The 24,943-nt window shown below is 44.3% G+C and overlaps 1 protein-coding gene across 1 annotated transcript; it reads right to left on the reverse strand.

Annotated features, from left to right (window-relative positions):
* Positions 1–2,762: 2,762 nt before the first annotated feature.
* SLC10A2 (solute carrier family 10 member 2) lies at positions 2,763–22,822 on the reverse strand. Its single transcript, XM_070799973.1, is given in 6 exon segments — positions 2,763–2,917; positions 5,362–5,519; positions 7,856–8,031; positions 9,443–9,531; positions 14,215–14,333; positions 22,244–22,822. Coding segments are annotated over 6 exon segments (1,074 nt in total). The 5' UTR covers positions 22,621–22,822.
* Between the last annotated feature and the right edge of the window lie 2,121 nt (positions 22,823–24,943).

The raw sequence follows: 24,943 nt of genomic DNA on the forward strand, positions 1-24,943 counted from the left end.
TCTCAAGCGTTGGGGTATTTAAGCAGGGGAGGTTTGGGAAAGTGTTCGCGTGCAAGCTGAAGAAATGGGACCTGTTTCCCCATCCATGCCTGAGTACTCCTGGGACAATTTCATGTACTGGGAGCATCCATACCACAGCCTGAAGACCTTTGTTCTAAGCTAATGTGGTTCTTCAGAAGTAAAAGTTTAAGAGGCAATGGAATGCCAGATATTCCCAGAAAGGTAAATTGTTCCCTTCTGGAAGAGAGTGAGAGTTTCCCAGTGGAGAACACAGTGGTGTCTGTGAGCGGCCAAGTGAAGGTCATAACCTGCATTTCTTCAAGTCTTGTCGACGAGAGAGATTTTAATGCACCACGACCATAAATGAACTATCTCCATCTCTCTCCACATCTCTGCATCTCTCTGTCTCTCTCTCTCTGTACATTTTTCATAGAAAGTGGTGGTGGTGGTCTTATTTATGTGTGTGGTTAGTTGTGTCTGACTCTTTGCGACCCCGTGGACTGTAGCCCTCCAGGCTCCTCTGTCCATGGGATTTCTCAAGCAAGAACAGTGGAGTGAGTTGCCATTTCTTCCTCCAGGGGATCTGCCTGACCCAGGGATGGGACCCGTGTCTCCCGCATCTCCTGCACTGGCAGGTGGATTCTTTGACACTGAGCCACCTGACTTTTACTATTATTTAAAATCAGGCATTGTCACCCTGTTTTTAAGAATCTTTGGTTAATATTCCTCTGGTATGATTTTCTTGGGGACCACCTCAATCTGTATCAGTGGGAGAACTAATTATTAGAGTATTTAATTGAGAGTTTCTTTCAGGCACTTTTCGAGAAACAATTGAACATTTGAAAATTCTCTGGAACTGAACACTGAAGACAGTGGTTGCAAAGATCCAAATAGACCAGCCCAGTCATTACAAAAATTATTTTCATTTATTCAAGCCTTTAAAATAAAATATTCATTTAATAGGATACTCACAGAGGCAATAAAATACATAATTTAATCAGGCTTTCAAACCCATTTAAAAATAGAGAACTTTCATTTGAGAAAGCTCAGCTATTTTTCTTCCCTCTAGCACATTAGGAAAAAAAAACTGCAACTCACAAGATACTACGTTGTGTAAGAGAGCCAAATTCTGTTTGACTTACATATCTTGATGAACAGGGAGGAAAAAATCTGCTTGCTGCAGCTGCTGGCATCCAGGCCCTTGACTTTGGGCGTCTTGAAATTATGATATGAATTCATGGCATGTCTTTAATGCATCTGCCTGCTTCCCATTTTATTAGACAAGTGTAGGAAGAACTTGACAGACAGAGGGAAAAGTCTTCCTTTTGCACCATTTGGAACAATAGTCTTTGACCCTCCCTAATAGGAAGATTGGTAAAACCTCTCCCCTACTAGCTTTTAAACAAATCCCTAGTTCCTTTTAATATGTTTGCTTGACAATGGAAGCATACAGAGGACTCATTCAATTGTAAATGTGAACCTAGTATAACGAGGCATAAATGGGACGCATTTCAAAGCAGAGTCCCTCCCCGTTGATACTCGAAGAGCTAAGAGCTGATCCTATAATTCATGATCCTGTAATGTTGAAGCACCAGCTTGACCCAAACTCACACCAACCGAATGCAACAGGCCCTTGGAAACCAAGACGTTTGAAAGGCAATGGATGAGGCAGTGAAAAATGGCCGAATATTGGGTTGGCCAAAAACCTCGTTTGGGTTTTTCCTGTACTATCTTTCGGAAAAACCCAAACGAATTTTTTTGGTCAACCCAATAGAAAATGGAACTAACCTACTCTGAACTGAATTGAGAATGAATCGCTGCAGAGTGAAGGAAAGGAGATTAAATTAGCCTGGTGATGGAGACCCGACTGTTGGCCAGCTGTTCCACATTTGCCTTGAAACCTCGCTGCCATTGTCCAAATCCTCTTAGCTTCCTCCTGTTAGACCTGTTTACAGCAGCCCAGGGACTCAGCTGGCAATGCCCTTCCCGCTCTGGGCCCTGGGTTTGTCCTCCTCTTCCTCACTGTGTGATACCTTACTCGTTTCCCCGCTGGCTCCCTGGCTTCATTTTTACTGCTACTTACTCCTGTGTATCTCATTGACTCTGGTCTCACATTTCAAGCAAGTTTCTGGTTTTTTCGCTTTTCCTTGTATTTGCCATGATCTCCCATTGAATGGAGTTCAATCTTGTTTCTTCCAAAGCATCTCCTGCTCTCTGTGCCTACTGCCCCCTCTCTGCTCTAGAATGTCTATTGTGCGGGCTTCCTATGAACCAGCTAGCTGTCATAGTAACCAGAGTCATATGGGCAAGTCTCCAGGGCTCAAAGAGCTTTGCCAAACTCAAGCCATTGAATTTGAAGAATTCTGTTTTTCCTACAAAAAATCAAGTGAGCATCATTGGACTCCCAAGGCTGAGTGACAGATGTAAAAAATCCCTATCGAGTTATGGGCTGGATTCTAATTTGGTTATTAAATTCTCTTGTGTCCTATGTTGGGTTTAGTCTGATGTTCAAGGATATTTTGGGGCCATACTCAAAACCAATGTATACATATGTGTGTGTGTGTATATATATATATATATATAAAAAATCACATATATGTGTACAAATATTTGTTACATTAAATATTTGGATCGCCAGTCGCTTGGTACCAAAACCAATACACGAATTCAATTCAAATTTAAATTTTCACTGTAACTTTTTTTCTGCCAAATATCCTATCCAAACAAAGAATTAAGTATTTGTTAGAGCTAAAGCATATTCTTTAGGATGCTTTTTGGTCCACTGGTGTTTGCTTTTCGTCTGGTTGAAATCCTTCATTGACCTGTTAGAACGATGACTTAGGTACTGGTTCGTTGTCTCTGCCCTCCGGAGATTCCACATTGTTTTTCCTATAATATTTCTTGTATACCACGTACACTAGAAAACAACACACAGCAGATGAAGCAAATTTCATAGTAATCAGCTGCCAACTTACATTGGACAGGCGTTGTAACTGGTAACTCAAAAAACAGTTGGCATTTTCTGTGGGCGGGAGGCAAGTAGTGAGCACGACCCCCGCTCTGAGTTCCATGGATCCCTCATGGTAAGAGGGGCGACTGCACTGCAGAAGGACCTAGCACACGAGGGGCTATGTGCTCACTTGATTTCGGCAGGCATCAGTTAGGTTGCTGGCACTTACCAGTAACAACCACAGAAGCACGTCTTCTGTCCCTACCATCTCCCAGTTATGCACAGGTCCTCAACAGATAAGCTAAGGTGCATTGTCAAGACCTTGGTCTGCTGGTCTGTGTTGGAGGAGTTGAGCTGGAATAACTGTCTCTCCCAGCCTTCACGCACTTCTTCCCATGATGGTGGGGCCCTGGCTGATGGGTGATCAGCCTTCCTCTCGTCCATGAAGCTGCTAGTCTCTTATAGCAGCCTTGTGTCAGAATATTTTTGAGATCAGCTCACACCTGGACAGACTAGCCTGTGGTTGATGTATCTGTGTGCTAAACGCACCCGTGGGAAGCAATGAAAAGGGGTGGTATTAACAAGCCCAATCTGGTCATTGTTGCCAGCTGTATTTTCTAATTAAGCTTTATCAATTGAATACAATAAACGTGCTATTTTGTTATCTAAGTATCTGATATTTTTTCCCTTCTACTTCTCATTTGGTTCCAAAGTCAATAGGGGAAGAGAAGGTATTATTTATTGGCACCCTCAGATTCCAGTACCTCACACTTAAAATTGATATAATAGTGCTATCTGTCTCATAGGGCAATTGTGAGATAAAATGCTCAAGTGTGTAGTACAACCCTGGGAGACGACCAAGAGATCAGTAAACGCCAACTCTTGTGATGACGCACAGCTGAGAAAGACAACAGCCTGCTTCCAGGGTCTTCATATGTCAAGATCCATATCTTCATGGTTGGTCCCCGCACTTCTAATATATTAGTTTCGAAGCCACTGAGCTATTGACTCTACTGAATTGAACTTGTGGTTAATTAAAATATTCTACTTTTATTACGCACTGTTTTAAGCCAGGAATCCTCACCTTAGCACTGATTTTATTTAACCAAACTATTTTCTCCTTCCTTCTTTCCCTCCTTCTTTCCTTTCGTTGGTCCAAAAAACATTTAGACTTATAATCTTTGCACCAAAATATGTCTCAGCACTGCATGTCCTTAGGAGAAGCGCCTCCTGGTTTATATTCTTGCTGCTAAAACTGTGGCAAAATATAAGACCGATGCTATTACCCGCTTTTCCATTATTCCTTCAGCTTATCTATTAATCCCAGTTACTTAACTAGTAAATCTATGCGACGGCTCCATCGCCAGTCTTTCTCTGGTTTGTCTGGTAGATGCCGCCAGTACTTATTTGGAAAAATCCCACAGTGCACCAAATTGGGTGCATCTCCAACAAAGAGAAAACAAGGTAATTAGGCCATGGAGCCCTCTGTCCTGGACCAGTGATAACTCACTGGAACGTTTCTAATGGATCCAGAGGGCCCTATTCTAGGAAGGAAAACTGTGCTTTGAGAACTACATTCAAGACCACAGTGTGGAGAACGATTAGCTCCCATGGGCCAGTTGAATACCTATTGGAGCTAAGTGGAAAAGCAAAACTGTATCTCTGCTTATTGGATCACTTAAGAGTCATGTTAATTTTTCATCCGCCTTCACTATGCTGTCCCTGTTAAAGTGCCATGAAGCTTAAAGGTGAAGTTTCTTTATTAAAAATAAAGAAAATCAGGGTTAGAAAACAAAGGTCAAATATCACCAGTCATTAGAAAATGTTGAGAAAAGTTTCAGGCAGGTGAAGGCTGGCAAGTGGCAGGGGCTAATGGATCAAAGCTATATGCTACGTTAGAATAAAATAAAAAAATCAGACTTGCTATTCCCCATACTTGAAATAAAGAATGAGTGTGCTTCAACTGTTTCAATTGTATGGCTACTAAAATATATATAAATAAATATATATAAATTATATATGTACACATATATGTCTTCCAATATAACTTAGCCTGATAAATGTCTCTTGTTACACCAATTTTCTGATAAATATGCTATACGTGTGTGTGTGTGAGTGTGTGTGTCACTCATTGTATCTGACCTTTGTGACCCCGTGGACTGTAACCCTCCAGTCCATGGAGTTTCTCAGGCCAGAACACTGGAATGGGTTGCCATGTCCTACTCCAGGGAACCATTTTTCTCAGTACATCATCTTGATATGCTTAATATCAAGTCATAATAATATGGGCGACTTTTACCACCCACTTATTTCACTGCCAGAAACAGGGAATTAAAAAATGCCATACTGGCAACTTCAGGATTCCTCAAAGAAGCGCGTCACCGTGAAAGGTGACTGTGAGTGTTCCTCACCTGCCAGGAACAGAGCCGCCGCGATGATCTGGAAGATGCTGTAGATGAGCGGGAAGGTGAATATGAGGTTGAGCTCCTCGGGGGTGAAGGAGAGCTGGACGATGGTGGAGCACAGCTGTGTGTTCTGCATCCCTGTTTCCAAAGCAACGGTTCGGCACCTAAAGGAGAGGTCCGGAGAACCAGTGTTTTCACCCGTTTGTTCTGGGTGTTGTTCTGCTTTGTTATTGTGAACAGTAGAAGTAAACATGAGTGTAGAAAACTTATGGTTACAAAGGGGATGGCAGAGGGCGGGGAGGGGTAAACCAGGATTTTGGGATTAACAGACACACACCACTATATATAAAGGAGGTAATCAACAAGGAGACCCGATATACAGGGAACTACACTCAATATCTTGTGCGTGCCCGCGTGCTTAGTCGCTTCAGTCGTGTCCGACTCTGAGGCCCCATAGCCTGTAGCCCGTCAGTCCATGGGATTTTCCAGGCAAGAATACGGGAGTGGGTTGCCTTGCTCTCATCCAGGGGATCTCCCAGACCCAGAGACTGAACCTATGTCTCCTGCGTCTCCTGCACTGCAGGTGGATTCTTTACCCACTGAGCCACCTGGGAAACCCTCAATATCTTCTAACAATCTATAATGGAAAAGAATTTGAAAAATAATATGCACATATGTATAACAATCACTTTGCTGTACACTGGAAGATAACACAGCACTAAATTATTCTAAAAAAAATTACTCCAGAAAAAAAGCAAACGTGAGAACAAGTACATATATATGTATGTATAAATATATCTGTTTTAATGCATTTATTCACATAGTTTTATTTATATTAGACAAATATGTAACTTATTAATATATTATTAGATAATATAGATATTTTATCTTTTTCTCTACATATACATAGATGAAATCTTACTCTAGTCACCCTAATGATTACTGTAATAATGAGAAAGTGGATATGAACCTCTATAAAACCTCTATGACAACCTAGAGGGGTGAGATAGGGAGGGAGGTGGGGGGGGTGTATAAGAGGGAGGGAACATCAGCCTGTGGCTGATTCGTGGTGATGGATGGCACAAACCATCACTAATTGTAAAGTAATTATCCTCCAAATAAAAATAAAATAAAATTAAAAAAACCTCTATAAACGTTAAAAAGTCTTGTGTAAACAAAAGCTGCTGTTACTGTTTTCTCCTCTTTACATTAAAAAAATTGAGGTTTATAATATTTCTAGTCCAGAGGAACAAGGAACACCAGTTAGCTTATTTTACCCTCTGAGCAGTAGACAATATCTTGTCATCTATTTCTATAGTGCACATATGTATAATTTATGTATGTTATACTTAGTATATTGGATAATGTTCATTTATAAGTGACATATACTTATTCAACAGAATACTGAATACATTTTATATAAATAAAAAGGATAAAATAAAATTACATTCTGATGTGCTGGTTGGAGATGAAATGCCCTTCCTTGTAGCAGGCCCACACGTGCCACAACCTGTGTGGATCATGAGTTCATCTCGCTCCTGGCTAGAGGAGCCTGGTAGGTCACAAGGCCGGTGTGGATGCTTTTGTGGAAGTCGCTTTGTTTGGAGAATAAGAGTATGTGACTGCAGAAGAGTCAACATGCGCTGTATGCGGGGTGTCCAGGAGCATTTGAACAGCAAGAGGCAGTCGGTGTTGTCTTCCTGGGGAATGTGCATACTTTAGGAATGAATGCATCTACTCAGAGTGATGTCGTCAGAAATAGGGTGAACGTTATGACAGGCGAGAAATTTTGAATTTGCCTTGTATTTGCAGCTGTTCTAGGCTGAGTTGTATTTTCCTAGATGCATATGCTAAAGGTCCTAACCCTCAGGACCTCAGATTCGGACACGATTTGGAAATAAAGTCACTAAAGATACAATTATTAATAGTGAAGACATGATTTGGATGTACCCTAGTTCAATACAACCAGTGTCCTTATGAAAAGCAGGAATATGAACATACAGACATCCTTAGAAAGAAGGCAGTGTGAGGAGAAATGGGAAGATGCATCTATCAGCCAAGGGGAGGGACCTGAACAGACTCCCCTTTATTCCTCACAAAGGACCTATCCTGCTGACACCCAGATTCTGGGCATCTGTCCTCTAGAACTGGGAGACAGATTTCTGCTGTTGAAGCCTCTCAGTTTTTGGTACTTTGAGCAGCCCTAGCAAACGAGTTGGGCTTCCCAGGGGGCTCAGTGGTAAAGAATCTGCCTGCTGATGCAGGAGATGCAGGTTTGATCCCTGGATCGGGAAGATCTCTTGGAGTAGGATACAGCAACACACTCCAATATTCTTGCCTGAGAAATTTCATGGAGAGAGGAGCCTGGCGGGCTACAGTCCATGAGGTTGCAAAGAGGTGGACACGGCTGAGCGCTTGTGCACACACCCGCAGGGAGCAGAAGAATACAGTGGCTATTACAGAAGAAAATTCCTAGTCTGATTCACTAAAAACACCATACCTGTGCCAGGACTGACCGGCTATCCTAGCCAGAAAAAACCCTAAGGAGTAGCCAGCTATGGGAAATATGGTTCCTATGATCCAGAGTCTGGGCTGTATGATCCAGGCGCTCCGGTACAGCACGCCTCCAACCACGGCTATAAGCACTATGAGCAGGGCGCCTGTGATGGATCCAATCTGGAAGAGAGACACAACAGCAGCAACAATCGTGAGTCGAAGCAAACTCAAGTACTCTTTTGGGAGAAGAAGCCTAAGGCTCTCTTTCCTTCTGGGAAAATGAGAACAGTGACCCCTCTGTGTGTCTCTTGCCCGATGGTCATGGTAGACCCATGGGAAATGCTGGTGCTTGCCTCACGCTTCCAGTTATAGGAAGATTAACAGGACACGGAGTGCTGTTAATCTCAGTTGGCCTGAAGAAGATGTTCTACTTGCAAATCATCCTTGTCACAGGGGAGGAGAACCCACTCCAGGAAGAATCAGAAGACCTGGCTTCCAAATTCACCTCCCCCTGCCTGCCTTCCTTAGGTCAGTCATGAACCCTCTCCGAGGCACAGCTTTTTCATCTAGGATTGAAGATGAAATCCTGCCCTAGTCACCTTTTATGATTGTCTTGGTAATGAGAAAGTGGAAATGAAACTCTATGAAAGTTAAAAAGGCATGGGCGAGCCAAACTAGCGTTATTGCTGTCTCCTTTTCACATTAGAAAAAAAAGAAATGGAGATGATAATGGTTTTTTTTTTTTTTTTTTTTTTTTTGTGAGAGGAAAAAAAGAACACTAGATGGCTTATTTTGCCCACTGGGAAGTGGAATCTGTCCATACATATACATCTTTTTTTTTCCTTTTGAGCTTTTTATTTTGTATTGGAGTATAGCCAATTAACAGTGTTGTGATAATTTCAGGCGAACAGTGAAGGGACTCAGCCATGCATACAGTCCGTGTCTATATATCTGTATCATCTATCTCCATCTCATCCGGTTAGAATATAGTTGGTGACAGGGAATGAATGGTTACTCACTATATACATCATCATTTGTATGTGTATGTATATATGTATCATTTTTTACATATATATGTGTGTAATATACACACATTATATATTTAATATATTTTTCTATCTGTATATATACACTTACCCATATACATGCACACACACATATATATATATATATATATTTATATAAATATAAAATCTATCAATTGCCAGGCACTGGATTGGCCATACGGATACAAGGGTGAGAAAGACGTGACCTATTTTCTAAGACAGCCATCTAGATATATTTTATAATACAAACCCACAGAGCAGAGGTAAAATAAAGTGCTGTGTGTGTACAGAGTAGAAAAAAGCCAAGAGGCCGCATTTGAATGGGGTGAACTGGGAATCCCAAAGGGTGGATAGAAACTTGCCACGTGGACAGGGAAGGGCATTCCAGAGGAGTGGGCTGCGTGTCTACTAATGAAGGCCCCTTAGAAGGGGCTTTCTGATCCCGTGAGAAAACCAGTTCAGTTGATGGAGAGACTCGTCATTGCAGCACACACGTTGGGGCCTTGAGTGTGCTGCCTGTGCCATGAGTGACGTGGGACTCTTACCTTAAGGATGATCTTGGCTTTTTGGGGCCACTTGTGGTTAACATACATCCCAAGGGAGACGGGAACAACAAGAGCCACCAGAGATATACCTGAAGGTGACAGAGAGCAGTGTGATCGACAGAACGCAGCACAGGGAGGATGAAAACAAGAATAAGCGGTCTCTAAAAGGTTTAAGATATAGATCAGACTCCTTTCTTGAAGACACTAAATAATTAAAAAACAAACAAACTCCCACAAACTCTACTGCTTCACCTACTCCAGTAAATAATTCAATATTTCTGGTGGAAAAATCGATTATATTGATGATATAAATCCTTTCCCTAAATCTTAGATTAATTTTTTTGGACTTCCTTATACTATCAATTGATATCTTTTAGTTTCAACTTGTCAGCATCTTGGCTTATTTGGCTTTGGAGTTTTATATCCTATGAAAAATATCTTTTCAAAGTGTGTGTGTGTGTGTGTGTGTATTCTTGGGGTGTACAAAGATGATAGTTAACATCTGTCTGTTACTTCACAGTAGTAGAAATAAAAGAAAAAAGTCCAGGATTCTGCAGGCATTCTGTGGCTAACGACTTTGAGTTAAAATTGACTAGGGTGATTCAAACCTGCAGCAGAGAGGTGAGACAATAGGTTGAAAAAGCATGCTTTAAATTTTCCATGAGATAACATATTTGGCGACCTCTCAAGTAATTATACTTCTTTGCAGGAACGTGCTCACCCAGCCAGATGAAAGAGTCATGCTTCAATTTCTCCATGTTAAATTTACTGCTGTTCTTGCGATATGTGGTTTGTTTCTCCTTATTATTTAACACTCATTTGTCCAGTGGCTGCTTTTAGATAATATACCACCAAACAACTTGTAAGTTCTCACAGGCTGTTTCTTTTTCAGACATCCTTTTAAAGCACCAGGAGAAACTGGAGTCGAATAATGAAATTCTGAGAGTGGGTGTTGCTCGGTACTGGAGTAGATAGAACTAGGACTGTGAAATGGATTCTGGATTCCAGGTCTGTAAATGTCAATTTAAAACGAATGTAATAGTGATAAAAACATAAAGTCTTTGCAGCCTTCTGGCCCTCCTGGCAGTATAAGGGTCTGCAATGACTTTTCCCCAGAAATTACACAACGGGATTAAGTAATAGCTAAGCGTACCAAAAGCAGGAGAAGAAAAAAGAAAAACAGGAATGACAGAAGAAGGAGAAAATGGTGGAATAAAGGAAATGAAAAGGGTCACTGATGGACATCCTGGTAAGAGCTCCTAGAAAAATCCCCTTTGGGGGCCCTTGCATCCCGCTCTTGGGAGGAACATTCTTCCTCTTGGTCTCCAGACTGTTCCCTAAAGGGATGTTTGTCTGCCTTAAAGGAAAACCATGCTGATGCATATCAACCGTCCTGTAGCGTCATCCATCTGGGGACTGATACTGTGATTGGAATGTGAGTGTGATTGGGCTTTGGTGATGTATTTGTCACATGTTGGGTCTGTTCAAAGGCAGCCCAGCTCCATGTTCGGCCCCTCTTTGCTGAGTCTTTATCTTTTGGGGGCAGCCTGAGGCTGCAGGATACACACACAAGCAGGACCAGCTGCTCAAGTCGATGGCAGAATTGCATTTCCTCTCTTGATCCATATGAGACCGCATAAAGTTTGAAAGTTGACTCACAGTTGGCTGGAAAAGACACCCTTTGCCCTTCGTCTCTTTCAGAGTGTAGGACTCCCGCCTGGAGAGGTGGGTTGTTGTCATCCTTTACTCCCCAGCAGGCTGGATCTTGTGTACCTTATTCCCCGTGTGCCTGAGCTCTCTGTGGCAAATACCTGTCTATTTCGATGTGAAAGCCTCTGCTTACAGTCGTGCCATTTGAACCATAACTGGATCTTTAACCAAGTTTATGTGGCAGGTACCGGAGGGAAGAAGGGAGAAAGAAAAAAAGAGAAGGAAAGAGAATGGGGAACAGAGTCACGCGGTGGAACCTGGAGCCAGACAGACTCAGAGCGGGACCTTATTCACAAGCTGTGAGAACTGTGAGTGCTTTGTGCCCCTGAGTCTTGGGTTCCCCATCTGTGGAATGGGTAGCTTTCCGTCTCACGGTGCTGATGTGAGAATCCGATGGTGAAGTGGGTGCACAGTTCCTGGTCCTAGACTGCTTCAAATGCTTGGAGGGAGGAGGAGAAACAGCAACTTGTTGCGGTGTTTGCGGTGTTACCGGCTGCGCAAGTGGCCTTGGTCTCTACCTAGCTCTCATCCTCTGGAGGGACTCAGGGCGTGTTTGCTGAGTTATCAGAACATCGGAAGCACCGTATGGGAGCTAGGCACAACAGCCCTGCCCACAGAGCAGGGTGAGAGCGGACGGGAGGGCTACTCCCAGCTTCCCTCTCATCTTGGACAAATTAAACATATGCCCTGAGCCTAAATTGCCTGGTTGAAAAAGTAGTGATAACATCTTGTTAATTAATCAGATTGTGTGTTTTCCACATTAACGGATAACAAGAAGATTAGGTTGGAAAACAGGCCTGGACAAAATGGTGAATAAGCAGAGTTAATATCTTTGTTTGGCAGGCTCTCATTGAAGATTTTTTAATCTTTTCCTCTCTGTTTCTCTTCACTTCTATTTTCTTTTCCTTTTTGCCCTTCATGTCTTGTATGATGACGTCTTTCTCCTTTCTGGGTACTAATGACTCTTTTTCACTTTCTTTTCCTTGCTATCAATCATTCACACTGTAGTTAGAATTTCCCAATATTGCCATGGGGCATTTTCCAGAAGGGAATGAATATTAAGAGGAGGATACTTTCAGACTAAATTTTTTTCTTAAACAACAAGTGATTTAGAATTAAAAATTCTCATTCAGCAAACAAGTTCTGTGAGAAGTGTACACCACTCAAGCAAATTGCCCTCTTTAGGAAGGTGCCCTTCCCAGGTGGCAGACTGGGGGTTGAGCAGCATGAGGCCTGGGCAGGCGGTTGTGCAGGGTCAGCTAAGGCCTACTTGCAGTAGATGATGCCTGGCAGGAAGGAGTTCCCTGGGGTCAGTAGAAGGACCACTGGAGGGGAAATCCCATACTGAACACGTGTGCCAAAAAGAACTGCTTTTTGGGAGGGATGGGGAAGGGGTTGTCTAATGGCCATGGTAGGAATAGAGAGAAAGTAGAGACCATCTGAAGATACGACAATACAGATTGTCCCCAGGGGCTGTGCCAAAGTTTGTTCTGATTCAGTTCTGTAGACCTGAATCATGTTTTGTTTTTTTTTTAATCACAGAACCAATCTTTCTTAGAAATGGAAGCCATCCAGGACAGCTTTCCATGCCAACAGGAATCCTTTTTACAACCAACCATCTTTCTGAGGCACCATTCAGTCTTTATTCACATGCAGCCTTCCATGGGACCCCCACACCTCTTTGTGGCAGCCCATTAGGGAGATACGTGTCTCCAAGGGCAGTTGAGAAAAGACTATTAGCATATCAGCGATGGGTCCTGATGTGCTAACTCACCCACATCTCAGCTGCAATGGTCCTGGTTCTGGCAGATGCCTGGTTTGCGTAGACCAGGAACTATCCTGTCCTGCCCTTGACCCCACGTTCCACCAGGTACCTAATCTCCTGCCATTATGTGTTCCCCTAGAAATGGAAGCCCTTTGGGTGTGGAGGTGACCATCTGGGAGCTGAGACGAGTAGACACAGAGTTACAGCTTGCACACTGGACTCCTGGGACTGGATACACAAGCTGGGTCGGTAGATCATCTTCTGAATCAAGACACGGTCCCCAGGGGACAGTTATAAACAGTGTGTTTCACCTGAAGGCTTCTCGTGGCTGTTGCTTACTGGGGGCCCTATTTTGAAATCATCAGTGGAATGTTTTCTCGGATTTCTTTAACTTGAGTATTTGGGAGCAGACTCGTCCCCCCTGGACTAGTTGTGCTCTGGATTATGGGAAGGACAGAGCCTTCCTGTGCACCAGGCTCCAGTGCCCTTAGGTCCAGACAGCTGTGCTCAGGGTCCCCTCCCGTCAGCCCCTCTCCCTGGTGATTTCAGCGGAGGACAAAACCAATTCTCCCATGGGCTCACGGTTCGGAATTCAGATTCTGCTAATCCTCACTCCAACGCAGGCGACACTTGTCCTAACGGCCTTTGTTGTTGTTCGGTCACTAAGACGTGTCTGGTTCTTTGCAGACCCCATGGACTGCAGCACACCAGGCTTCCCTGTCCTTCAGTATCTCCAGGAGTTTGCACAAACTCATGTCCATCGAGTCAGTGATGCCATCCAACCATCTCATCCTCTGTCACCCCCTTCTCCTCCTGCCTTCAATCTTTCCCAGTATCAGGGTCTTTTCAGATGAGTCAGTCCTTCACATCAGATGGCCAGAGTACTGGAGCTTCAGCTTCAGCATCAGTCCTTCCAATGAATATTCAGGACCTATCTCCCTTAGGATGGACTGGTTGGATCTCCTTGCTGTCTAAGGGACTCTCAAGAGTCTTCTCCAACACCACAGTTCAAAAGCATCAATTCTTTGGTGCTCAGCTTTCTTTATGGGTCCAACTCTTATACTGGAAAAACCGTATCTTTGACTATATGGACCTTTTTCGGCCCAGTGATGCCTCTGCTTTTAAATACACTGCCTAGGTTTGTTCTAACTTTTCTTCCAAAGAGCAAGAATGCACAGACTATAGAGGGTGTGAGAGGTGAGGTCTAGCTGAGGCTGAGTCTGGCCCGAGAAGCTAGCCAGGGGCAAGCAGAGGGGAGCCTGGCCAGGTTCAGGGTCTGGCCCGACAAGTGACTTACCTATGTTATCGTAGGGAATCACGATCATCCCCGAATCAACCCACATTTTGGTGTAGATTAACAGGCACAGCGGCATCATCCCTAGGGCGAGCAGCGTGGAGCAGGTGGTCATGCTGACGCTGGAAGGAAACGGGCAAGTTGACATGGCCACCTGGGCTTTCCAGGGGAGAGGTGGTTTCCTTTCTCAACCCATGATCAGAAAGTCCTGCCAAAGACTCTCTCCAAACTGTGCCACCCGATCTGATGGATGGAAATATACATGTCCCGTGCAGGCCACACCAGGGACAAGATGGTGAGATCTGTACTGAGTCCCTTTCTATTTTGTCTCCCTCCCTATTGCTTCTCGGGCCTCCCTTGGTGGTTCAGACATTGAAGAATCTGCCTGCAATGTGGGAGACTCAGGTTCGATTCCTGGGTCGGGAAGATCCCCTGGAGAAGGAAATGGCAACCCACTCCAGTATTCTTGCCTAGAGAATCCCATGGACAGAGGAGCCTGGCGGGCTACAGTCCACGGGGTTCACAAAGAGTCAGACATGACAGAGCAGCTAACACTTTCACTTTCCATTGCTTCTCAAGCATCAGAGAAGATATTTCGTGACAACTTAAACTCATTGTTAAACAAGGTACAAGGTGCTTGGACATGCCGCCCTGAGAACCTCTGATCAGAGAACAGCAAACATATTTACACCTGCCAAGACTTCGTGGGCTTTGGCGTGTCTGTCCAGCTTGAGATGAGATGGGTCTCCACAGCCCCTGAAGGAAAGCGCATGTCCAAGGGAAGAAGTCTCGGTGTCTTTCCTTAAAGCAGTCAAATTATTCCTCAACCCACCCCCCAAAAGCTTGAGAAAAGGAGAGGAAATTGACTTCAAAAATCAAAGAAACCAGGAGAGCAGGCAGGGTGGACCTCGTTTATACTGCTAAGAGATTCAGCAAATGGAGTTCAGCAGAACCAAGGTCTGGGACTTCCCTGGTGGTGCAGTGGGTAAGAATTCATCTGCCAATGCGGGGAACATGGGTTCATTCCCTGGTCCAGGACGATCCCGTATGCCACGGAGCAACTAAGCCCAGGAGCCACAGCTACTGAGCCTGTGGAGCACAGCGACTGAGGCCCAAGCCCCTACAGCCTGAGCTCTGCAAAAAGAGAGGCCCCCGCAACAAGAAGCCCGAGCGCTGTAACCAAGAGTAACCCCCGCTCGCCCCAGCTAGAGAAAAGGCCGGGGAGACCTGGAGAGACAAGACCACGGAGACCCAGGGCAGCCAGAAATACAGAACAAATAAGTAAGTAAAATTATATATAAAAAACTTCAAAGAGAACCAAGGTCTGGGAGTCTCCTGCCAAGAGCATCTGCACGTGAATGAGTGGACCTGGCTGAGTAGGAGGACATCGGCTCTGGAGGTGGAGGGTGTGGAATGATGCTTCTTCAGCACCACTGTGTGGATGGAGGAGGGCTTTCGGGTAAGGGGTCTTCCAGCCTCTGCAAGGTACTCGGTGGGTGGTGGTGGTGGTGTATAGTCTATTCCCAGGAAATGTGGCCCTTAGACGGCTGGGCCAGACCCTGCCTGGCTTGGAAGCAGGGCTGTCCACCTACGTGGCTCTTAGCTTACTTGACTTCTCTTGGCCAGTTTCCTTCTCTGAAATGAAGATCATAATTGTTACCACCTCACAGGCCTAGGGACCCAGTGTGTCCAGTGCTTAGAATGATTCAAAGAGCCCTATTAGCCCTAGACCAAATTAGCCCTAACCCTGCCTGGCAATTGGGTATGTGTGCATGTGTGTGTGTGCATGTGTGTGTGTGCATGTGTGTGTGTGTGCATGTGTGTGTTGTGTTTTGGCACAGAGAATTTTTTCTGAAAGGCCCTCTAATAGTTGTAGCACTGAGACTATCCGAGTAGTAACTTCTTAAAAGGATTATACGTGGACTTCAAGGAAAATATTAAATAATTTACACCACCAGCTCCCCGCCACTGCCCCCCCAAAAACCCCAGTTTTTGCAAAATAAAGAATAGGGAAATGTTTATCAGGGGGCTTAACTTGCCTGATAATCTTTTTTTTTTTTTTAAACAAACAGAATGAACTCATTTAAAATATGTTTAAAGGATTTAGAAAAAAAAAATTTGTCTTAGTAGAGCTAAAATAGTGTAACAGTAACCAATGCTGAGGATGTACATGAAGTATTTCCAAGAGATTCAGTCTATTATGGTGACAGGTTGCCTTAACTTAGATACACAAGAGGATGCTAAAAGCAGAGTTCTATGCCAGAATAATAAGTTAATTTGTCATAAACAGTGTTTGATCCTACTTATAAGTAAAGTCCTGGAGTTTGTGGACAACTTTTCCCCTTCTCTCCTCCTTTGTCATCCTCTTTTTTATCTTTTATTTTAAAAAATAAATTAGGATGGATTTAAAGTTATCCCCATAATCAAATTACTTTTATTCTAGTTCATCCAATATGCTTTCCAGAGTGGAGATGACACGAGCAGGTGGAGAAGGGGGCAGTGTTCATTACCTAGATCACAGCGAAGAGATAGGTGAGTACTTTTTGTTTTTAACCATGAGAACACCTTTTGAGAGGAAGTCTGTTTCTCTCCTTATTTTTCTTTCAAATTTCTTTGTAAAAGCTTCAATTCTGACTCATTGCTAAGACAGTCTGTGAAGTTGTATCATGGTCTTGAGTTTGGCAAGAACAGTTTCACAGAGGCCAGGAGGAGGGCCAGGACAGGAGCTGGAGAAGGGGGCGGTTTAGGTTTAGTGGCCACCGGGAGCATTAACACACTGCAGAGGGCACGAGAATAGAAGGGTTGAACTACTCGAAATGAGATGAAAACCAACTCAGATAAATGATTTTAAGGAGCAATGTCGGAGGGCACATTAACAAAAGGAGAAGGTCATTTTATATAAAAAATCAGAAGATCTGCAAACAGCAAGGAGGAGAAGGCAGGAGGAGGAGCGGACGACAGAGGATGCGACGGTTGGATGGCGTTACCAACTCAGTGGGCGTGAGTGTGAGTAAGCTCCGGGAGATGGTGAAGGACAGGGAGGCCTGGCGTTTTGCAGTGCATGGGGTCGCAAAGAGTCAGACTCGGCTGAGTGACTGAACAACAGCAACAGCAACAAACAGCAAAGAGGTTGACTGTGGAAACACTATACCGTGCGTTTGCATTTACGTCAGAATAAGAGAAAACATAAGATAAGAAAAAAAGAAACCTCTTGGTTTAAATTCTTGTCTTAGCCCTATTCACTACCAGGGAGAATTTTTTTCCTTCTTGTTTTCCTTTTGGAATTAAAAGAAAGCAATAAATGAGAATTCAGTGAATGCTGAGGAATTTGGTGAAGTCAGTGATGAAAAATGCAAAAGACTAATCATATTAAAAATGAAACACCAAGTTTGAAACAGCAAAAGAAGTGAATATAGGTGAGGCTGGACAGCGGAAGTGATGACATAGAATCAGCATGGAACTGAGGCTCAGAGTCTGGACAGGGATAAATGAATAGATCTGGATTCTGATTTGGACTCTCACATACACTGACTATTACCTCTGTCAAGTTTTGGAGCCTTAATTTCATCATTTATCAAATGAAGAAAGTAATAGTATTAATACTAACTTCAGAGGATTAGTTTGAGGATAAAATACACTGGTTGGATGGCATCACCGACTCAATGGACATGAATTTGAGTAAACTCGGGTGTTGATGATGGACAGGGAGGCCTGGTATGCTGCAGTCCATGGGGTCACAATGAGTCAGACATGACTGAGCGACTGAGCTGAAGTGAACTGAGCTTTTCCTGTGAGTGGCTCCTAACAGCGCCTACTAAGTGTTTGCCAGTAAATAAAGAGAAATGCTGCAGAGAGGCAAGGCTTGGTTCCTTTGAGGGGAAAAATAAAGGGAAATTCATATAGTGTTGAATTAATTCTTAAATGAGAGCTGGACATATATGTGGTTGAAATGGGAGGAACTGCTTTGAATTTGCGATAAGCCCGAGGGTCAACCTAGAGCAACTCAAATAATAGTGAACACAAAGCTGGAAGATGAAAAATGTAATGGCACCTGGATGAAGAATAAAGGAGGTGGTAAGAAAATCTAGAAACTTTCCCTACTTTTCTAGAAAATTTCCTACTTTCCTAGAAAATAATAGAAGGGAGTGTAGACTGTGCATAGCAATAAAGGAATTAAGGGGGACGGGAGAAAGGGTGCACAGGCAGCAATTCCCCAAAGAAGTGAGAAAAAAGAAAACGGAAAGGAAAAATCCTTGGGTGGTGTGGCGGCGGTTTACTTGCTAAGTCTTGTCTGGCTCTTGGGACCCCATGGACTATAGTTCGCCAGGCTCCTCTGTCCATGGGATTCTCCAGGCAGGAATACTGGAGTGGGTTGCCATTTCCTTCTCCAGTGGATCTTCCTGACCCAGGGATTGAACCTCCATCTCCTGCATTGCAGGCAGTTTCCTGCATTGCGGGTGGATTCTTTAAGGACTGAGCCACCAAGGAAGCCCGTGCAGTGTGCCCAAGCCATTGTTAAAGAAAGGGGAGATTCAAAAACAGGGAGACTTTGCATGTAGAGCAGACACAAGGGGGTGGGGCTCTCTGTGTTCGCTCCCAGAACTGTGAGCCTGGGCCTCTGGCAAATTCATCTGAAAACACCTCTGTTTCTCCCCGAGACATTTTGTGCTTAATGCACCCATGACAGGGCTAGAACAGGTGAAAACACCTGTTTCCTGATCAGATTCCCAGGACAACCTTCTAGACTGGAGTGAAGGAGCTGAACTCCTACTTGCTGTACATCAGTAAGCAAGGATTTCATTAGCAAGGTCTCTATTTTGTAATGTGTGTGTGTGTGTGTGTGTGTGTGTGTAGTCACCAGAGACTGCAAATTGATGACTTCCCTGGTGGCTCAGACAGTAAAGCTTTTGCCTATAATGCAGGAGACCTGGGTTCGATCCCTGGGGCGGGGAAGATCCTCTAGAGAAGGAAATGGCAACCCACTCCAGTATTCTTGCCTGGAAAATCCCATGGACGGAGAAGCGTGGTAGGCTACAGTCCATGGTGTTGCAAAGAGTCGGACATGACTGAGTGATTTCACTTTCACTTTCCCAGGCTTTGGAAAAGACGATGGGGTGAGAGAGAGAGAATTTAATTTCCCGCTGAAACCACACCCAGGAAAGTGAAAGCCAAATGATACTGATTTGCTCCTGTTCTGTGGTATCTGATGAACTAGTGCAGGTACCTGTTGGCATAATCAGTCACATCTCAGCTGCCATTGCTAGAATTTACGTGGAAATGGAGAAGCTAAAGCCCCCAGAGGACAGAACTGGAGATATAAAGGTTAGATAGAATTGTATCCACACATGTGATCAGGAGACTTTAGTTATCCACTGCTCACAAGGAAAGAAAAAAAAATGTTGGCAAACCGTTTCCCGATAGGTGAGATGTCACTTTCTTAATTTGCTCTAAAGAAAATCTACTTTTCTGAAGTTAGAAAATATATTTAGAAGTATATTTTTCTAAAATATATTTTCTAAAGAAAAATATTTCAACAGTTTTTCCTCTAACAGATGCAAGGCATAATGCAATTCATCGCCTTCATCATGGTATAATTTAACCTCCTTTCACGGATTATTATTCCTGATACACTATTACTTGTTCCACTAAAATGCAGTGGTGTCTTCTGGGTGACAGGTTCATAGAGCTGTCTGTCCCTAAAAGAACTGAGGGCTTCCCTGGTGGCTCAGACAGTAAAGAATCCTATCTGCCTGCCTGCAATGCAGGAGACCTGGGTTTGATCCCTGCATTGGGATCCTCTGGAGAAGGGGATACCCACTCCAGTATTCTTCCTTGGAGAATCCCATGGACAGAGGAGCCTGGGGACTGCAGTCCATGGGGTCACAAAAAAGAAGAGCTGCTGTGTTTTGTGAGTTGTCTTCTTCGCTTTGGAGGCATTTTAATCTTTAAATTGAGGTCAGGATTTGGGGGAACCTTGCTGCCATGAGACACAATCCTGTCCCTCTAATAGATTGCCTCCCCCACCCCCAACTTCCTGTGTCTCATCCTCTGTTCTGGGTAAAAGTACAGCAAAGCTTGAGAACTGGGCACGTAAGTAGGTCCTGTGTGAAGAACGTCTATGAGATCAAGCAGGATTTACTTTGGGTGTGCCGCGTCTTTCACTGGGTCTTGTTTGAGTTCCAGAGAGGTGAAATTGCTAGAGAGGTATGATGACTGCACTGGGCGGGTATTGGTATTGTTCACAAGACAAGGGGATCAGTGGAGTGCGCACTTTCCAAGACAAAAATTAACAATTTTCAACACCACAGTCCTATAAGAGGACTTCTTCTGACTTGCTGAAGGATTCATCTACCCTGATTCAGCTGGGGGGTTTCCACTGCAATTTCAAACTCTACTTCTGGCTCTCTTATTTCTTAATATTTTTATTTCTTACAGGAATTGTTATGCAAGGGAGGCAAGATTACATAATCATCTCCTGTTTCCAGAGAAATAGAATTTCCTTTAAGCCACAGGGAAGTGTGAGTGAGGACCTTTAGATAAGGTTTTACTGTTTCAGCCCCCAGAAGGGAATCTACCCCCAAAGCTGATCAACTCAGCACCAAACACACTTTTCTATCTTACAGATGATCACACGTGTAGCCTTACATGGAGATACAGGCTCTTTCATTTTGTTGAAAAATTGCATTACGTAATATTACATAAAAGCTGTTTGGTGGCAAAGTCCTGTCTTCAATTCACTTTACCCCCCTCAACTCGCTTGTAGATTCCCACCCCTGTGCCTCCATCCGGGTCAGACTGAGATGGAATGTAAGGAGGCCTTATTGCTATATGGCGGTTCACAGATTAACTAAACCTGAACAGTACTTGTCATCCTTTGCTCCTCACAGGACTTTCATTAAGGAAAAAAAAAATCTGTTACAGGGAAGAGAAGGTACTTCCTTATGTGAGAGAGATGTAACGTGAAGATATACCGTTGATGTGATTTTTCTAAAGCTTCTGGAGAAATGGGCATCAGCAGAGCTTGAGGTGTCAGGCTCCCGCGTGCCCACCGGGTGCTGCATCAATCCGGAATCCGGTTTGACAGTTTGCGGTGGTTATATTTCTCCACCGTGAGCGTCTCTCTGAGTGTTGTTGCTGAGGGGGTGAACAGAGCCTGTTGCCTACTGTTCAGGATTTAATAAGCACACATTATCCTGATACCCAGCTGGTTTGCAGAAATGCACACCTTTCACAGGAAATGAGGAATGGTGAGGGAAGGAAAAACGTATTTGTCTACTCAATTTGTAGCATTAAAATTCTTGGTCCCCTCCCATTAATGCTTCACCTTATTCCGATTAGTTTTTTTCCCTCCCAGTGCTAGTTCAGATTAGCATAGGATGAAATGGACAAACACTGCAATTAAGATTTCTCTGTGGGAAGCAGAGAAACCATCCTCTGTTTATTTTATAGGAAGGTAAGCCTAATTTTTTAAAAAACTGCTGTAGTCTTTTTTTTTTTTTTAATTTAATGCCAGTAGAAGTGAAGCAAATGTACATTTTTGAAATTTTATTTTAGATTTTATACCAAGAGAAATCTTGTCCCCCAAAACTGGCTGTGTTTGGTCATGGTCTCATCCTAGGGTCTAATGTTTACTGGACACTTTGATTTCATGATTCCATTCAGGACTCCTCATCACCACAAAGAAAGTTTTGTTTTTTTTTTTCCTGATACCAAGGAAAACTTTCTCAGGTGTAGCTTCTGGGTTGGAAAGAATTTCTTTTTTGGAAAAACTTGGACTCTTTTCCCAAAGAGAAACAGCAATTATCCAACTCCTTGTTAACTGAGTTAGATTCAAAAACACAAACACGGAAAAGAACCCTTGAATTCCCACAGCACAGCGGCCGTGCAGGAAGGTGAGTTAAAGGCAGCTCTCTCTCGTCTTGGCTGGACCCCATATCCATGGCAGAGCAGATGGGCATTCACGATGCCACAGGCTACTGAGAAGGTTAATTCAATGCCATTAATGCGATGCTGGGAGGCTTACATATCTTACCTCAGGTCCATGTCGCCATCCACCCAATAGGCCAGGATGTTGGAGGCAGTCCCTCCTGGACAGCATCCCATGATGAGGACCACTACAGCTTGGATGGGCATGATGTCAAAGGCCACGGAGAGGATGAATCCTGTGAGGGGCATGATCCCGAACTGACAGAGGAAGCCAACACAGATGCCCCATGGCCGCTTTATGTGCCCAAGGAATTTCTTGAGTTCCACATTGCATCCCATGGAGAACATCACCAGAGCCAACAGGATAGTCAGGACGGCGCTCAGGATTGTACTTAGAATGGCGTTGAAGTTGCTCTCTGGTACCAGACAGGACGTGCCATTGCAAACTGTTGCATTGGCCAAACAGACCATTGAGTTATCCATTGCTGGCTGTTCTGCTCAAACGCTCACTGAAGTCCACAGCAGTTCCAGTTCACTGCTCCTACTAGATAAACACCGTCCACTCCAACTGCATCCAACTTTTAAACCCTTTTCAAACACGTGTCACCTGGTGTCTCCTTCCAAAGCCACCTCAGAGAGGCAATAAAAAACAATAAATGCTAGAATGTCAGTTTCGAGAGGTAACCTTACAACACAGCACAAATTATGAATCATAAAAGCCCTGCCAAATTATTGGCCCAGACAGAGAAATCTAATTAATCATTTATTAGCATGATAACGAACTGTGCATTATAAAAAGAGCCGTGTTAATGTTTAATGCTGGGAAGCTTTGTTAAATAATCTCAGTTAAGTGACACTTAAAATCAGCTTGAACTATTACAGAAGGGGCCTGTCTCATCTCTGTGCAATGTGGGGGAACTGGGTCCTGAGAAGCCGAGTGCCTTGTGACAAATCAAATTACTGATCAGTATCAGGCTTTGTGCTAGAACCCAGACCACCAAGTTCCTCCCCAAAATAGTTTTCCTTCCACATTGATCTGTCTGTGTGTGTTGGTCTATAGTGATCGTGGAAGGAATATTTAAGTTTGAGAAACTTGTAGGGTCTTGTTGCACACCTATGGGAGAGTAACACGCAGAAGCGTAGGATGTTTTCCGTGTCGTCTGGTGGGAAGGCTGGCCAGGAAAGCCCCATCAGTTATAATTATGTATGCGTCACCATGGTGACAAAGGGCTTCATGGCCAGAGAGATAATACAATTACCTGGAGGGATGAACCTCAGAGGAGTAGGTCAAAGTGATGGGTGTCAGGAACTGGAATTAAAAATTTTGGAGGGGGATAGGGATCTGAGGTTGGGTTGCTATTCCCTTCACCAGGGGATTTTCCCAACCCAGGGACTGAACCCAGGTCTCCTGAGTTGCAGGCAGCTTCTTTACTGTCTGAGTCCAGCAGATATTAACTGGAAAGCTGAAACTCAGTTTAGCCTGGTGGAGACTAAGAGAAATACCTTTAAAAAGGGTTTCTCTGAACTCCGTGGACTCAGGAATCACAGAGGGTCTTGTTAAAACGCAGATTCTGAGTCTGGAAGGCTGGGGTGGGCCCCAGGCGTCTGCATTTCCGACGAGTTCCCAGTTCAGGGTGAGGTTGCTGATCCAGGCATCACACTGGTCTCAATACCCGCGTTAGGGTGTTGCCAACTGCACCCAAGCTGGTGAAAATCACATTTACCGGTTACTTTCGTACTGAAGAACTTACTGCAATCAGTGTTTACAGAGCAACTCGATGTGGGAAATCAAACTTTGTCATAATTTGAGTGAACAGGAGCTGTGGGCAGTAGGGGTGGGGGGGTGGGAGATGGGGGTGCCAGCCACTAAGCCAGCAACGGAGTCAACTGAGTCAGAAGTCCCTGACCGTGACCCCTCTGTTTGGGGTTGAGCTGCTGGGAAAACCCTGAGCCATGTCCTCAAAGGGTGACAGGGACTCAGGGTCCCTGCTGTCCCAGGAGCCTGCTCCAGGGTTGCCTTCCCTGGGTGTCTGGGTCCATGACTGCCTACCCCTTGTGGGTGGGTCCATTCCTGCCTTCCCTATGTGGGTGGGCTTATGGGCTCTGCCTGCCAATTCCTGGGAGACCCTCCTTCTCTGCCATCACCCTTCCCCCTCCCGAAGCTAAAAGATTCAGTTCAGTTCAGTTCAGTCGCTCAGTTGTGTCCTACTCTTTGCGGCACCATGAACCGCAGCATGCAAGGCCTCCCTGTCCATCACCAACGCCCGGAGTCCACCCAAACCCATGTCCATTGAGTCGGTGATGCCATCCAACCATCTCATCCTCTGTTGTCCCCTTCTCCTCCTGCCTTCAATCTTTTCCAACATCAGGGTCTTTTCAAATGAGTCAGTTCTTTGTATCAGGTGGCCAAAATATTGGAGTTTCAGCTTCAACATCAGTCCTTCCAATGAATACTGTCTGATCTCCTTTAGGATGGACTATTTGGATCTCCTTGCAGTCCAAGGGATTCTCAAGAGTCTTCTCCAACACCACAGTTCAAAAGCATCATTTCTTCTGCGCTCAGCTTTCTTTATAGTCTAACTCTCGTATCCATACATGACTACTGGAAAAACCATAGCCTTGACTAGACTAGCTAAAAGATTAGAGCTAGCTCATTCTCATCCTGGCTGCCCCCTCCAGCTCCTGGGAGTGGAATGACATGCCCTGCCTTGCTGAGTGGCTCTGAGCATCTTCTGACCTCTGACCCTTTCTGGCTCACTGCCTGCCAGCCAAGCACTGATGACAGGAATGTGCCCCCTGCTGCTAC

Source organism: Bos indicus, chromosome 12 (genome assembly GCF_029378745.1).
Source record: "Bos indicus isolate NIAB-ARS_2022 breed Sahiwal x Tharparkar chromosome 12, NIAB-ARS_B.indTharparkar_mat_pri_1.0, whole genome shotgun sequence".
In the NCBI taxonomy this organism is placed as follows: Eukaryota; Metazoa; Chordata; class Mammalia; order Artiodactyla; family Bovidae; genus Bos; species Bos indicus.